The sequence below is a fragment of the Citrus sinensis genome, chromosome 6 (genome assembly GCF_022201045.2).
Source record: "Citrus sinensis cultivar Valencia sweet orange chromosome 6, DVS_A1.0, whole genome shotgun sequence".
Lineage (NCBI taxonomy): Eukaryota > Viridiplantae > Streptophyta > Magnoliopsida > Sapindales > Rutaceae > Citrus > Citrus sinensis.
The window spans coordinates 22,798,238-22,813,243 of NC_068561.1; the positions used below are offsets into that span (position 1 = coordinate 22,798,238).

Sequence of the window (15,006 nt, forward strand, 5' to 3'; positions counted from 1 at the left end):
CGGCGTTCTTTTGTTCGAGAAGATTCAATAATTGAGAGTTAGGTCGGTGGTGTTATTTACTAGGAAATTTCTTGCTTATCTTAATCAACTCGTTCATAAATAATACAACATCCCAATTCCCATGCATGACAAAGACGGGTACGTGTTTATCGGTTAATAGGATCGAATTAGTAATCCCTCTTTATTCTTCACTATAAAAAATTAAATAGTAGCCTATCGAGTTCACACAGTGGTCCAAGTACTAAATGACTTTTCCCCATTTTCGGCCGGAAAGGAAACCCATACGTCCAGCTAAGTCTACCTTCAATTATGCATATGAAATTCTAAAATGTTTGTTGCTCAATGCTGCCGTCTTGCCTGACTGATTTGATTGAATTAATCGAATATGGAGGGAAGCTAAATTTGCAATCTCCCTCAATTAGCTAAGAACATAATTATTTTATTGGGAAAATGTGGTCCTAAACTTTTATTTATTTATTTATTACTATTATATGATAGTAATCCAATTCTCTTCTCCCCCACCTGAGCAAGATTTGAATTTGAATCCCTTGTTTTTCACCCACTCTGTTGTTTTTCACGCAAGATTTGACAATTTGAGTTAAAAAAATATGGTCCAAAACCTGAACACGTATCTTTTAATCGTAATAAAAGTTCTTTAAGCTTTGGAGATGGCATATATATGGCTGGAAGTGTCCTTTTCTTTGACCTAGAGGCAGCACCAAGCAATCCAGCATCATCATTTTTCAAGTGGGTCTTAAATGCCTAGAAACGTTGGTGTTTCTTGATTTAAAGATGACACATGCTATAAGTGTGAATGGTTTGGCTAAGCCTAAATTTAAAGTCTACTCGAGTCGCATTCAGGATCATCGAAATTGGAAAGGGAGAGATGAGAGCAAGATTTATAATAAACAATTAACTTGGGTTTTGTTAGTAACAAGTAGAAATATTAGGCCCAAGGTCCAGCCCACACGACAAATAAGATTTTGATGATCAATATTTTTTGTCAGTCTACACATCATTAAGAATGTAAAGCTGCTGCGCTTCTGGTATTATTTATATATTCTACTTTGTTATGATGCATCTAAAATAATTGCGTACCTCTAGATCACAGCTCAATTAATTATCATTTTGTAGTAGATGCACAAGGCCAAGAGTTCGAGTTCAAAAGACGGCGTTGGATTTGCTTGATCAACATGTGGCAGCAAGCCAGCAACACGTTTAACACTTAAATCAGGATGTGGACAGATTGTAGCTTGAAAAACTAAAAATGGAGGCCATTCGGTGGAAAAATTCCTGGTCTCTAGGTGTAAAAGCGGGACACTACCATATCATCGCAACACACCCCAGATGGTCATACTGCGAGAGTTTATCATCAATGGATCAAGATTCAGGATTACATAAAGGAGGCTGCCGCTGCAGGAAAGTGAGATGGCGAGTGCGAGCTCCCAGAAGCGTTGAAGCTTGGAAATGCAACTGTTCCGACTGCTCAATGAGAGGCAACGTTCACTTCACTGTTGCTCCCGAAAACTTCGAGCTCTTGGGAAATTCTGAAGAGTTTCTTACAACTCACACCTTCGGCACTGGGACTGCCAAGCACGTGTTCTGTAAGGTTTGTGGCATCACTTCGTTCTACGTTCCGCGAGGAACTCCAAATGGGATGCTGTTACTTTCAGATGTGTGGATCCTGGAACTCTGTCACATGTTGAGATTAAGCACAATGATGGGCATAATTGGGAGAGCTCACTCGATCAATTATCATAGTGTTCAGTAATTGTGTAGCCATTGAAGAAGTTAGAAGTGTACTTATTAGAGTTTACGTAGCATGATGCAGGTGAAGTAGAATGTTGTTGAAGAGGAATTTTGAATTTTATGTCTCTCTCTCTCTCACTCTCTATATACGTGTATATACATTTGGGGTGGAGTTATTTAAATCCACTAAAATACTTTATATATCCATTTACTAAAAACACTCTACTAAAATATAAAAATTAAGATTTTACCCTATTCACCTACCTTAATACTAAACATACCCTTAGATTATTTTAAACACATAAATATACCAATTAATACACCCATTAATTTCCTTCAAATAAAAATTAATTTATTAACATAAAAATATTGTGGATCAATATCAATCATCTAAACATGTATTTGATTGGAATTAATCATATAAATTAACCAATTCGATTTAAGTTTTTGCTTGAATTTTTCGTTTGCAATATATCCAGATGAGTTTAATATAAATTGCCTAATTATTTTTCGTTTGTAAGTAGGACTTTGATATGATCAAATGTCCTCGTACTTACATTTGAGTTTTGTACTTTTGTTGCTTTCTTCTGGATTGCAAGGCATCCTATTTGAAAAGATTTGGAGCAAAGTGTAATTTCATTAACCTCAGGGGAAATAAGCAATTATCCCTTATTCCAATCTTCAGCTATGAATTCACCTTTTTGTCCCTTACACTCACAAGTCAACACTCAACAGTAGTACTTGCCTGCGTATTGCACATAAGCACATTGATTTGGGGCTTGTTGGCGGGGGCTTCATTCGTTTGGTCAATTTGCTCATTCTCTGCAGGTAATTAAAAACTCATCTCTTATAAGCCTTAAATATCAATCCCTTACGTTCTATCTGTTTCTCAAAGGAAGATAAATATGTGGATTTCTATCTGTGTTTTATCTGAAATCATGTTCAATAGATGTAAAAGTGAAGGGGTTGTTGGGGGGGTGGGGGGGATTTAATGGAGTAACAATCTTTCGAAAGTTGTCTCTTGTTTGAAGTGTCCTGTGCTATAAATTTAATTTTCTTAAACCCCCCCCCCCCCCCCCCCCTTTTTTAAATTTTGACATGCAACAGTTCAAAGATTGGAAAGCAATTCAATGATATTAAACTAATTAATGAGAGTTGAAGACTCTTCCACATTATAGGCTAAGTTTGCTTCTGAAGAAATTTTCCATTCTTGCACTCAAACTAGATCGAATTTGCTATTGTTGAGAATAAGTAATCTTTTTTTCTTTCTGTATTTGCTCTGTTTCTTAATATGTGTGGTAAATTATATGACTAGTTTTCAGGATCACGGCTTCAATTCACAACATTATATGAGCATTTGTTAATTGTTCTATGCAGCCGAAGATTTGATATAGTACCAAGGAATGGATCATGACATGATAGTACATAGCGGTGGATGCCACTGTCGAAAAGTAAGATGGAGAGTCCGAGCGCCAAATAGTGTTGTAGCCTGGAACTGCAACTGTTCTGACTGCTCCATGAGAGCCAATGTTCATTTCATTGCCCCTTCTAAAATGTTTGAGCTTCAGGCAGATTCCGAAGAGTTTCTTACAACTTACACCTTTGGCACTCATACAGCAAAGCACACATTCTGTAAGGTTTGTGGCATCACTTCATTCTATATTCCACGTTCTAATCCGGATGGTATTGCAATAGCATTTAGGTGTGTGGACCCTGGAACTTTGTCCCATGTTGAGATCAAGCAATATGATGGAAGAAATTGGGAGAGCTCATTTGGTCAAACAGAGATTGCTCCATGTTCAAAACCAACTAAAGGGACAATAATGATTGACACCCAAGTGCAGGTTACAAGCAGTTGCATTTATTGTTATTTTTTAGTTTCTTTTCTTTCTTTCTGTTGTAATTACAAGTGCATACAAATTTCAAAAACAACAATGAAAAAAAAAAAGTACATTGATTTGATTATTTGATATATACTTATATAATTAATGTTCATGTAGTAGATAAATTGTAATTAAAGCATCAGCTGTTGGTAATCTGATTATAACAGTTCTAATTTTTTAATGAATGACACTACTGCTAAAATTTAGCTTTTGTACACAGAACTCTGACGGGTACCAAAAAGAACTTCCAAGTCAAAACTGGGGTACACATGAACAAGAAGTTATTGGCGACGGGGGCGGAGATCATATCTAGTTGCAAGTGAAGAGGTGGTGATCCAATTCTCTCCAACTTCTTCCGGAACTATGTAGTTAGGGTCCTCATAATCATCTACTTCCTCTTGTAAATCTGTGTCAACCCATGAAGACCAGTCTATCTCACTGTTTGTATCCCATGACAATTCTTCTTTGTCTCTTTCCATGCCATTAATTTTCTCAAGTACTGTTTGCAGCATCTGATAATTCAAGATTTCATAGTCCCTGCATCAACAAAAACATTCTTTCAGTTCTGATATCTGTATTATCTATCCTTTCTTCCTGAATATTCCTGTGATTTTCATTGCATATACCTGTATGTAAAAATGGAATGTAGAAGCTGAATTGCAGCCAGGAGCACAAATAGTGATCTGTCGCAATTTACCATCCATGTTTGTTGCTCAATGTCATATGTTGTGAATCGGAAGGTCACGACTTCTATCAAGAATGTCAGGCACAGCCCTGTAGACACACAATGTTGTGCTTCAATCAGTTGATGTATTGTAGTTTCCAGTTCTAACTAATAGCAAGAAGATAGAGAAACATGTGCTTACCAATATATAACCTTGGTCTGACAGTGTATGTTTGCTTTGTACTGGTGAGCATGTAGATGATAAAGATGGACAAAGAGTAAATGAAGAAAGCCTTGATCATTCGCGATTCCAACAACATTGCATTGTGTAAAGCAAATAGCTTATCCAGAGCAATGAACATGCTAGCTTGCTTTGATTCAAAAGCTTCCTGCAAAATGAGGAAACCATTTAAACACAGATCCAAACAACTACTTAAGTCAGTTTATTGTGATAATGGCTGAGAGGAACTGCAAACCTGAGCTGCCAATATCGACCTTGAGTTTTTGAACAGGTGATCATGGACTTCTTGTAGCTGTTCTTGCCGCTTGAGAAGCTCTTCCTGTTGTTTATGGCCATATTCAGCTAGTTCTTGCAGAGTATTCCTGTAATTCAGTGACAAAAGTTAATAGAGAAATTTACTTGCTTCTTGAATTTTTATTTGACCGCACCAGTTTGTTTCTTACCTGCTCTCTGCAAGTGCTTCAGATTGAAATTTAGTTAAAAGCTGAAGACTCTCGAGTGCTGTGGACTGCCCGTGAAGAAGCTGTTGTTGCTTGTCTAAAGAATCCCCAGCCATGCTCCCAATATTATCAGCTTTTCGTTGCAGTTGTTCCATGCTTGAAAACATTGCATCTCCAGCTTTGCTGATCTCCTTCTCTATTTCAATAGCTTCATCTCTCAAGTTGTTCACTTCTTTGCCCAAATTACTGTAAGCATCAATAAGCGTTGCCATCCCCTCATCCAGTTTCTCTTTTATTCTCACTTGTCCTTCTTGCAGCTCAGTTTGAGAAGCTGCAATTTCCTTGGATTGGTTGTAAACAACTTCTGAATGCCTTGATAAAATGTCCATAAGATCTCTTACACCCTTTGCTGTTTGAGCTACATTTTGAACTCGGTGATCAATCGAATCCAAGGAATCGTGAATCTGGTTTGAGCTCTGCAATAGAGTATCAGATTTCTCTTCTATGATTTCCAGTTTGTGTTCTGTGTAATCGGCCGACTTTTTAAGTTCATTCACCAGTTTCTCTGTTTCATACTGGAATCCATGAGCCCTGGTAAAAAAAGGCACAGCATTGAAACTCAAGTCAGTCTAATATAAGAAACTGAAAATTCAAAATTCAGTTGGGTGAAACAATTGTACTTAACTGTAACTGATAGCAGATAGAGTTAGTCTCCAACAAGAAAGCAAGGTAAATCTTATGCTCCTCGCCATCTATCTTCTTTAGACAATTAATCATGGCAGATTTCTGATCACAATTCGGAAATGCGGGCCTCCCGGAGTCCTTCTGAAAGCAATCACTAAGATGCCAAGCAAATCTCGACCGTTTCTCTTCAATGGCAATAATCTCCGAGCACCCGGCAAAGAGATGTCTATAAGCATTTTGCCAACAAGCATTTGAACCAATCAATCTTCTTTTGGCATCTTCAACCAACTGCTTCCCCTTCTCATTGTGGAGACCCTTCATAGAAAATTCAGCAACAAAACCATTGGAAATATCTCTCGGGTAATCACTTTGTTGGGTTTTCTCCGCAGAAGAACCTGAAGAGAACCAACCCCAAGACTGGCATCCCGGCAAAACCAAGAACAAGATTAACATAAATAGAATATGAGGACGACCCATTTGCTATTTTATTATTGATTTCTCTCCCTTAAATCTTAACCTTAGTTTGGATCTTTCAACAATGTTTTAAAGCCTGCAACAAAGTATTCAATCAAGTTCATTAAGTTCATGCTTCCATTTGTTAATGAATACAAATAAATAAATAAATAAATAAATAAATAAATAAATAATGTATGCGTCTTCTTTGTGTAAATCATGTGTATTGTACATGCTTATATACAAACAAAGCTACTTGGAGTGCAAGAAAAGAAAGCTGAAAAGCGACAAGTTGATAAAAGTGGAAAAAAATATATATATAAGGGGTTGCGACTGAAAAATAAACAAAGAGAGCAATAGATGAAAGGAACAAGCAGAAGACGAAGAGCAAAAGTCATCTAAAAGTCGTTCTATTCATATCTAGTATTGACCTATACGTAAATTACAGACCTGTGTTCATAAAGAAAATGAATTAAGCTTTCAATACCCTGCTAGTTGTTTTCAGGCCATCATCAAATAAAACTTTCGTGTATATTTGGACAATGTAACGCACACATATCAGACAATTATTCACCAAAAGCAACTAAAAGATACCCAAAAAGGAAGAAAAACCGTACACATTATTACACAGAACTCAGCAATGAAAAGTAGCCACAGAAACTGATATAATGAAAAAAAAAAAAAGAGATGGGACAGAGCGAGAGAGAGACCTGTGTTTTGGTTGCTGTGTGTATTGTGTCTTGTGTGTAGTTGTAGAGAAAGAATGTTAACAAATTGTCAAAAATTTATAGTATTATTGCATGGGAAGTGAGGAGTTGTGATGTCTGATGAGTCAAGGAAAACAAAGAAGGCGGTTAACTTCCTCAAAAGGGCGCGTGCCCGTTTATATTTTGTTGCTGTTTTATACTCTCTGTCAATTTTTTTTTTTTTTTCTATTTTGGTCTCCTTGGTTTCCTATTTGTGTCCTTATATTATTAAATTCTTATTTAATAAATATTGGGGTTACAAAAGAAAAATTAAGCAGTTGGGTGGAGTTATTGGGTTGATAAAAGGTCCAAGGAATTAGATTTACATGCAAAGCTAGTGGTGTAATGTAACTGCTCATCTGACACTAAGCAGCGAAGAGAAGAAAGGAAAGCTCATTAAACTATTTACCAATTTTGAATTTGGCACTTTTGGCATTTATGCATCACCCACTTGGATATTTAATACTCCAATATTTTATTTCGTTTTTCTAAAATTTATTTTTTAAGTTTGGATGGGACCATAAATCTTGCCCTATTCTGTAAAACTCACGGTCACGGACACGGTAAAAGGATTTTCCTTCAATGAATTAGATTTGATAAAATCTTGGTAAACAAAAATAAAAAAATAATAATAATTTTGTTAAAATATTTATTTATTTATTATTATTGTCGCACGGTGCAGGAGCAGCATCAGCATGCTCACCCTCACCCACCTCTCGCTCAGCCGAACCCTAGCGTAACCCATGGACTCGCTTAAACCCTCTTCAGCTTCAAAATCAAAACTCCCCATCAAACGGAAATCAGAACAATCACACAACCAAGATCAATCAATCACCACCGTTGATTTCACGGACCCCACCAACATCAATCCCCCACCGTTCAAATTCCACCGCATTTGGACCGAACCCGACGAAATTCGCTTTCTTCAGGGCCTTCTCGACTCTGCCTCTCTCGGCCTAACTTTCCCACGCGACCTTCCAATCTTTTATGAAAGATTTTCCAATGCCATGTCACAGCCTTACTCAAAATACCAACTTTCTGAGAAACTAAGGAGGCTTAGGAAGAAGTTTCGTGTCACCTCTTCGAGAATCTCTCGTGGGCTTAATGTTTCTCACTTGAATTTCCACGATCGTAATTTGTTTGAGCTCTCTATGAAGCTGTGGAGTCCTGAGTGCTTACCCACCTCCCCCTTTGGCAAAATTAGTGTTTGTGGAGGGAATGTGGATGTGGATTTTAGTTCTTGTGGGAAAAAAGAGAAGGAGACTATTGAAGAAGTGGCGGTGGCCAGGAGCGTGTTGGATGTGTTTGATGAGTGTTTGAAGGAGGTCAGGATGATTGTTGCCAATCAACCGAAAGAAGAAAGAGAGAAGGATTTCGATAGGCGGTGGAGGGAGCAGCGGTTTGCTGAGTTTGATGTGTTGACAAGGCGTTTGAGGTTGGTTCTCGATGATTATTTTAACTGGCAATGAATGAGTTTGTGAATTGCATTGGTACATAATGTTCAAGTGGTTTTTAGCTTCTTTTTTTCAAAATGGATATTTGTACATATTCAGCGGTTGATAATTTTTGTTAGGTAGGTTTACAGCTATTACATGTAATGTGCTTGCGTCTTATGTTCGAAACTTTGAACTTGATAATTTCTTTTATCATGTCCTTGTATATATTGGCTTAGAGCTTCCTGCAAAATTAACCTTGTGAGAAATTGAACTTCACTGATTAGGAGTTGTGTTGTTGGGGAGTTGTTTTTGAATTAAAAAAAAAAAAAAAAAAAAGAATTTGAGATAGCAGTTTTTGGACATTTGATTGCCATTGTGTTCTGAATTTTTTTTTTTTAAAAAAAATTCATGTGCATCAAATAACTCTTTCCCTGTTTTTTTTTGGTAATAATTCTTCCAAACTAGATATGAAATATCCCATTGTACCCTCTCGTCATTGGAAACATTGTAATTAGAACCTTTAAAAGTATGCTCAAATTCCAACAGGCTTCTCAAAATTAATATGTTCCTCTGAATATGGCTCAAGGCAGACATGCTGTGAACCTTAATCAGTGACAGTATTGATAGAAATAGTATTTGTCTGGCAAAACTTGATGGTCCCATATCTCCTTAGACCACCCCAATGAATTTGATCAGAATGAATTTTATGTGATTAGCTAATATATTATCAGAGGTATTCCTCCATAAACTCCTATGCCCGGTGTTTCTTGAAGTTTTATTTTTATGGTTCCTTCAGTATGTGGTTAGGATATGAGACAGATGACATTAATGAATTAGAAATATTTTATAATATTGACATGCATTGAGATGGAAACTGGGGGGCACGAAATGAAAGGAAAATGATTTAGCAATTTATGTTAATGAATTAGAATATAGCATCTTGAAGAGTTGAAGGTGAAAGCAATTGTTCGACAAAGACAGGTAATTAAAACGAAGGCGAATGTTGCACATTTGATGAACATTGAGAATCATAAATGAAACTGAGACGGTAGTAAAGTTTATATTATAGAATTTGTTAGAATCAAGACATTGTTGGATGCGTTATAGGAACCGACCGAGACCTTGGTTTAAGAAATGTTTTCATTTAGATATCTTCTCTTCTAGTTAAATTTTGAAGCATTTTGATTTCCTGACTATTGCAAACTGTAATTCTGTTAGTTCTTTACCGAAAGTCAATCTTTGAGCTTCTGGATTCACGATTCAAGAAAGGCTAATTCTTTTGATCTGAAAATTTCTTTTTGAAATTGTGATGAAGGATGAAGCTCTGCGAGGTGCAAACTGTCGTGCTTGCTTATTTTAAGAATAATAACATCAATTTGTGTCTATGCACATGATTTTCTTTTAAGAAAGGCCGGAAAAAGAGGAAAGGAAGTTTTAGAACAGATTTGGTACATCACTTTAATTATGGTGATTTTATAATTCATAGGAATGAGGGAGTTTGCAAATGTCTCCCCTGTTGATAAAATAATCTTAAGCCTGCCTCGGATGTTCATCAATATGTAGTGCATGTTAATGTTCTGATACAGATATAAGATTGAATTTAATTTATGAGGTTGTGAAAGAAACTTGTACAAAGATTGTGAAGTATAATAGATTCTTTAAATGGTATTTCTGGGTCCGAGTTGTGGTCGCTTTTAATTCAAAGCTGCTATGAAATGAAGGGATTTAATCTAATGCGCGCTGTCGTGCATGGCAAGCTCTCTTTGGCATGCGATGGGTCCTAGAGCAGAGCTCACTCAATGTCAATGGGAGGGTGCGTACTATATCAAGTTCCACGAAATGAATTCAATATGTTAGGTGTCAAGTAAAACTGGGTAATGATAGTGCCTGAATTGCCTGGAAAATTCGACCCACCCATCATTTTCCCAATTTTACTTGGCACAATTCATTTTATAGCAGCGACTTTTTTGTCATTTCATCATGTTAGACAAAATTAAGATGGTATGAATTTAGAGTAGAGTTGAATGTTTGAATTTGAATAATATATAAATTATAAATGTATTTTTATATTTGTATTCTTACAAATTATGAATGTTAAACAAATAATAAACATGTCAATGAATATAAATAAGATAATATATCACCATAACATAAATCAAGCTCAATTGAATGCAACCCTTTAATATCTAAACTAATATATGTTAATTTTTTATATGAAAAATATTCATAAAAATTAAGTAATGCTAATTGAAGAAAATAAAAAGATAAAAAAAAAAAAACAGTTAACCGCTATATTACCACAAGTTATAGAAATAAGTTATAATACTAGTTATTTTTTTGGTAAGGATGAAAATTAATTAATTAGATAAAAATATTTTGGAGAACATTTGTTAATGATGTCATTTAGACATTTTAAATTAAATAAAAAGTAAAAAAACGGCTTAATAATTTAATGATTGTTCCTCTTATCAGGGGATAGTAGTGTTGTTCTTTTTTGTGGTTTTATATTTTTCTTTCTATGCTATATATTTGCATTTGCTTTTGGAGGTATGGTTTATGTCACCCTCCCTATGTATTTGTTGTTTTTATGATTTATATTATGGGTAGGGGTTCCGCCTAACCTCCCACCATCTTAGTGGTTAAAAAAAAAAAACACAATGATTGAAAGTTAAAAAAAAAATTAAATAGACTTAGTACTTATTTGGTATAATTTATCTAATTGTCATAACTATTTATTTAATCTCATAAGCTCTTTTAAAATTTTGTTGTTATTTAATTTTTTTTAGTAGAGCTTTTAAATCTTAAATAAGTTATTTTATCTCTACTAATGAAAGCTCAAATTTTAAGCTTTTAAGAGTAGAGGTTGAAAAGTTTTTTTTAAATATTAAAATATTTAAAATATCATCTACTTATTTAATAATCTTATTTTATTTTTTTGATAACATAACTTTAAAAAATTTGTCTATTAAAATAATTTTATAATTTTTAATAAAAACTCTCATTGATAACTAAATAACTAAAATCTTTTTAGTAAAAGCTCTACTTAAATAAGTTATACTTAAAATGTTGTATCAAATGGAGCCTTAATGACTTAATTGAAAAATGCATTTAAACACAAATAAGCACAACAGTTACAAATATATCATCTTAGAGTGAACTTTCAATTATGAATTTTTATTTTGTAGTCCATATTTTTTTTATCTTTTAATTTGTCTCCAATTTTAATATCATCAAGAATCCGAAAAATTATTCAATTATTCTGTTATGGATTGGCAGTTCTTTTTTTTTTTTTTTCTTTTTTATGTCGACTTTTCTTGACTGATAACAAAGATAAAAGCACCTTATGCTTGACGTTATTATTATTATCACTTTTTAGTAATGGCCAACACCTCATTTCTGTTTCTGCTATTAATATTTTTTTTATGTCGACTTTTCTTGACTAATAACAAAGATAAAAGCACCTTATGCTTCACGTTATTATTTTTACGTTTTAGTAATGCCCAACACGTCATGTCTGTTTCTACTATTAGTAATTCCAATTTCCCACTCTTTAAAGAAAACTACTCATTTTTAATGCTTTGATTGATTCCAAGGACTATCAGAATGGATTTGGTCTTATTATTTTGGATTGTAGAGCCTTGGCTCAAAGCTTAAAAGAGGTGACTTTCTCTTTTGTAAGGAGATCTGTGAATACCGCTGCTCATGTTGTGGCTAAGGTGGGGTGTTCTTTGTCAAGTCCGAGTGAATGGAGACATGTTCCACCACCTTGGTTATTTTCCAATTTGTCTGTTTAATGAATTTCTTCCTTTCTTCAAAAAAAAAAAAAAGAAAAGTACTCATTTAACTACGATTTTGTAAAATATATTATATTCTATCATCATATTGTATGGCCTTTTTCTTGGTCCTATATAACACCTCACATTTGGCGCTACCTAACACATAATTCAGAGCCAAATCAGTGCAATATCCACACTAATAATTCTTTCATATACTCGGGGATGGATCTCCAAATCACCTGCACCGAAATCATCAAGCCTTCTTCGCCGACTCCTCAACACCAAAGTACCTATAAACTTTCAATTATTGATCAATTAACTCCTAATGTTTACTTCTCAATCATTCTCCTGTATTCAAACGCCGGTGAAAGTACCGCCAAAACTTCAGATCACCTCAAAAAATCTCTTTCAAATACATTAACCCACTACTATCCTTTAGCTGGGCAACTCAAATATGATCAACTTATTGTTGATTGTAACGACCAAGGTGTCCCGTTCATCGAAGCACACGTCGCCAACGACATGCGTCAGCTTCTTAAAATACCAAATATTGATGTTCTCGAACAACTCCTACCATTCAAACCGCATGAGGGTTTTGATTCTGATCGTTCCAACTTAACCCTTCAGGTCAATTACTTTGGTTGTGGAGGAATGGCGATTGGTCTTTGCTTCAGACACAAAGTTATTGATGCAACAACGGCTGCGTTCTTTGTTAAGAACTGGGGTGTAATTGCTCGTGGTGCTGGAGAAATTAAGGACCTGATCATTGACCATGCTTCCCTGTTTCCCGCAAGAGATTTATCGTGCTTAGCAAAGAGTGTTGACGAAGAATTTTTGAAGCCAGAGTCTGAAACAAAGCGGTTTGTGTTTGATGGTCCTACTATAGCTTCTTTTCAAGAAACGTTTACAAGTTTTGAACGACGTCCAACACGCTTTGAGGTTGTGTCAGCAGTTATTTTGGGTGCTTTGATAACTGCAACGAGAGAATCTGATGATGAGTCTAACGTTCCTGAACGTCTGGACACGATAATTTCAGTGAATCTACGGCAGAGAATGAATCCACCATTCCCGGAGCATTGCATGGGGAATATAATATCCGGGGGATTAGTGTATTGGCCACTGGAGAAAAAAGTTGATTACGGGTGTTTAGCAAAAGAGATTCATGAATCAATAAAGAAAGTGGACGATCAATTTGCGAGGAAGTTCTATGGGGACGCAGAGTTCTTGAACCTGCCGAGGCTTGCGGGTGCTGAGGATGTGAAGAAGCGGGAGTTTTGGGTTACTAGTTGGTGCAAAACTCCGCTGTATGAAGCTGATTTCGGGTGGGGGAAGCCTAAGTGGGCAGGCAATTCCATGAGGCTTAATCAGATTACTGTTTTCTTTGACAGTAGTGATGGTGAGGGAGTTGAAGCTTGGGTGGGATTGCCCAAAAAAGACATGGCTCGATTTGAAAAAGATTCTGGCATCCTTGCTTACACTTCCCCTAATCCAAGCATATTTTGAGGGTTTATTTATTTTTATTGCACTGTTTGTTATTTGTACTGGCTTGCTGGGAACAAATTCTGACAAATTTCGCTCAGGCAAGTATCATTCTCCGTAAAAATGTAAAAAAAAAAAAAAATGGCCTATGGAGTTTGGAGATCTCAAAATTTACTTAGGTCTTATTTGATTTTGAGGTACTGTAAAAAGAAAAAAATGTAGTTATAAAATAAAAATTAATACTGTATGGTAAAAATAGCTTTTACACAATAATTTTTTTAAAAATAAAGATACTATAAATTTTTGTCTAACACTTATAATTTCCTACAATTCTCAAACTGCTTCTAATAGCTTGTTTGCTTCATGAATACTCGAAGAATTCCTCACTTAGTGGTGGACTAGTTCTTCAAAGCAGCTATGCATAGAATTGTGAGAAATTATTTCTGACCACTTCTGTTATGTTATATGTATATCTAACTATCATAAAATTTTGACATATTCTTTACAATACCTTTGTTTCTAAACTTGTATGAACCAACCACTTTGACACTAAGAATTTAAATAAAATAACTATTTTACCCCCAAAAGAATGAAAAGACCATTTGAAAGTTGGATTAGACTATTATTGTTTTGGTGATTAATTTAAACAACGAAAATCAGTTGATAATTGTGATTGTATGATTGATAAAGAAAAAAAAAAATTGAGATGAGTATTACATGTTTTTTAGGTCAAAAGGAATAAAAAATCAATATTATTATTATTATGAAATAATAAAATGGTGCTCGCACACCTAATTTTTCACTAATATATCAGCTAATTAAATGGTAGTTATAATTTTTTTATTTTTAAAAATTTTTAGGATGAAATAGTCTTTGAATTCATATAGAGGTAAAATAGTCAGTTTATTCAAATTATTAGTGTTATAATGGTTGATTGACAAGTTTAGAAATACAAGTGATGCAAAGAACATGTCAAAGCTTATAGTGGTTAGATAAACATATGACAAAATAAAGATGGTCCAGAGATAATTTCCCTAAAATTATTTGTGTGAAGTGCCAAAGCGTTCGATAAATTGCCTCAATGAAGACACTTGATCTGGTTTCTCATCATTAGCTCAGGCATAGGTGGCAATGACATGGCGCAATAAGATGTTAATGTTGGAAGTGTAAAGGTGACTCGACATAAATTGAGAATGCTCTAGAATAGATTGAGGATAAACTCTAATATAGCCACCCCTTTTTTGTTTGAAATCTGAACAAGTTTTAATTTTTTTAAAGTTTGAATGTGTCTACAGATAAATGTTTAAATAAAATATTTTTTAATATCTAAATATAAGTGGCGTCTTCTTAACTTTTATAAATAAAAAATATTTTAAATATGATATTTAATATTTATGTTCTTTTGAAAAAAATGAAAGAAAAGGAGTAAAATTTTATAGTTTAGAAAATAAATAT

General features: G+C 34.7%; 4 protein-coding genes and 1 pseudogene across 5 annotated transcripts; 4 read left to right on the forward strand and 1 right to left on the reverse strand.

Moving 5' to 3' along the window:
- The first annotated feature begins 963 nt into the window (after window positions 1–963).
- LOC102615619 (uncharacterized) lies at window positions 964–1,874 on the forward strand (annotated as a pseudogene).
- A 542-nt stretch (window positions 1,875–2,416) lies between these two features.
- LOC102616212 (uncharacterized) lies at window positions 2,417–4,948 on the forward strand. The gene is made up of 4 exons (XM_006482020.4): window positions 2,417–2,577; window positions 3,127–3,593; window positions 3,853–3,959; window positions 4,555–4,948. Exons 2-3 carry the CDS (start codon window positions 3,153–3,155, stop codon window positions 3,943–3,945), a joined length of 534 nt encoding a protein of 177 aa, XP_006482083.1. The 5' UTR covers window positions 2,417–2,577; window positions 3,127–3,152; the 3' UTR covers window positions 3,946–3,959; window positions 4,555–4,948.
- LOC102615919 (protein GAMETE EXPRESSED 1) lies at window positions 3,914–6,298 on the reverse strand. The gene is made up of 6 exons (XM_006482018.4): window positions 5,663–6,298; window positions 4,981–5,568; window positions 4,773–4,899; window positions 4,499–4,685; window positions 4,259–4,406; window positions 3,914–4,169 (listed from the first exon to the last, which is right to left on the reverse strand). Exons 1-6 carry the CDS (start codon window positions 6,136–6,138, stop codon window positions 3,914–3,916), a joined length of 1,782 nt encoding a protein of 593 aa, XP_006482081.1. The 5' UTR covers window positions 6,139–6,298.
- A 1,222-nt stretch (window positions 6,299–7,520) lies between these two features.
- LOC102616693 (probable transcription factor At4g00390) lies at window positions 7,521–9,970 on the forward strand. 2 transcript variants are annotated; one of them, XM_006482021.4, is made up of 2 exons: window positions 7,521–8,295; window positions 9,612–9,970. In XM_006482021.4, exons 1-2 carry the CDS (start codon window positions 7,604–7,606, stop codon window positions 9,688–9,690), a joined length of 771 nt encoding a protein of 256 aa, XP_006482084.1. In that variant the 5' UTR covers window positions 7,521–7,603; the 3' UTR covers window positions 9,691–9,970. The 2 variants fall into 2 exon arrangements, with proteins under 2 accessions (XP_006482084.1, XP_024955299.1); XM_025099531.2 differs by lacking the exon at window positions 9,612–9,970 and adding an exon at window positions 9,515–9,554.
- A 2,247-nt stretch (window positions 9,971–12,217) lies between these two features.
- On the forward strand, window positions 12,218–13,862 carry LOC102617208 (stemmadenine O-acetyltransferase-like). Its single transcript, XM_006482023.4, has one exon. The coding sequence runs from the start codon at window positions 12,295–12,297 to the stop codon at window positions 13,573–13,575; it is 1,281 nt and encodes a 426-aa protein (XP_006482086.1). The 5' UTR covers window positions 12,218–12,294; the 3' UTR covers window positions 13,576–13,862.
- Window positions 13,863–15,006: the final 1,144 nt, after the last annotated feature.

Coding starts and splice junctions, on each gene's coding strand:
- LOC102616212 (XM_006482020.4), top strand. CDS start 3,153: ATGGATCATGACATGATAGTACATAGCGGTGGATGCCACTGTCGAAAA. Junction 3,594..3,852: donor TGATTGACACCCAAGTGCAG/GTTACAAGCAGT, acceptor TTTTGTACACAG/AACTCTGACGGGTACCAAAA.
- LOC102615919 (XM_006482018.4), bottom strand. CDS start 6,138: ATGGGTCGTCCTCATATTCTATTTATGTTAATCTTGTTCTTGGTTTTG. Junction 5,569..5,662: donor TCTATCTGCTATCAGTTACA/GTTAAGTACAAT, acceptor TTTTTTTACCAG/GGCTCATGGATTCCAGTATG. Junction 4,407..4,498: donor CAGACCAAGGTTATATATTG/GTAAGCACATGT, acceptor GTGTGTCTACAG/GGCTGTGCCTGACATTCTTG.
- LOC102616693 (XM_006482021.4), top strand. CDS start 7,604: ATGGACTCGCTTAAACCCTCTTCAGCTTCAAAATCAAAACTCCCCATC. Junction 8,296..9,611: donor GTGTTGACAAGGCGTTTGAG/GTTGGTTCTCGA, acceptor ATTGTGATGAAG/GATGAAGCTCTGCGAGGTGC.
- LOC102617208 (XM_006482023.4), top strand. CDS start 12,295: ATGGATCTCCAAATCACCTGCACCGAAATCATCAAGCCTTCTTCGCCG.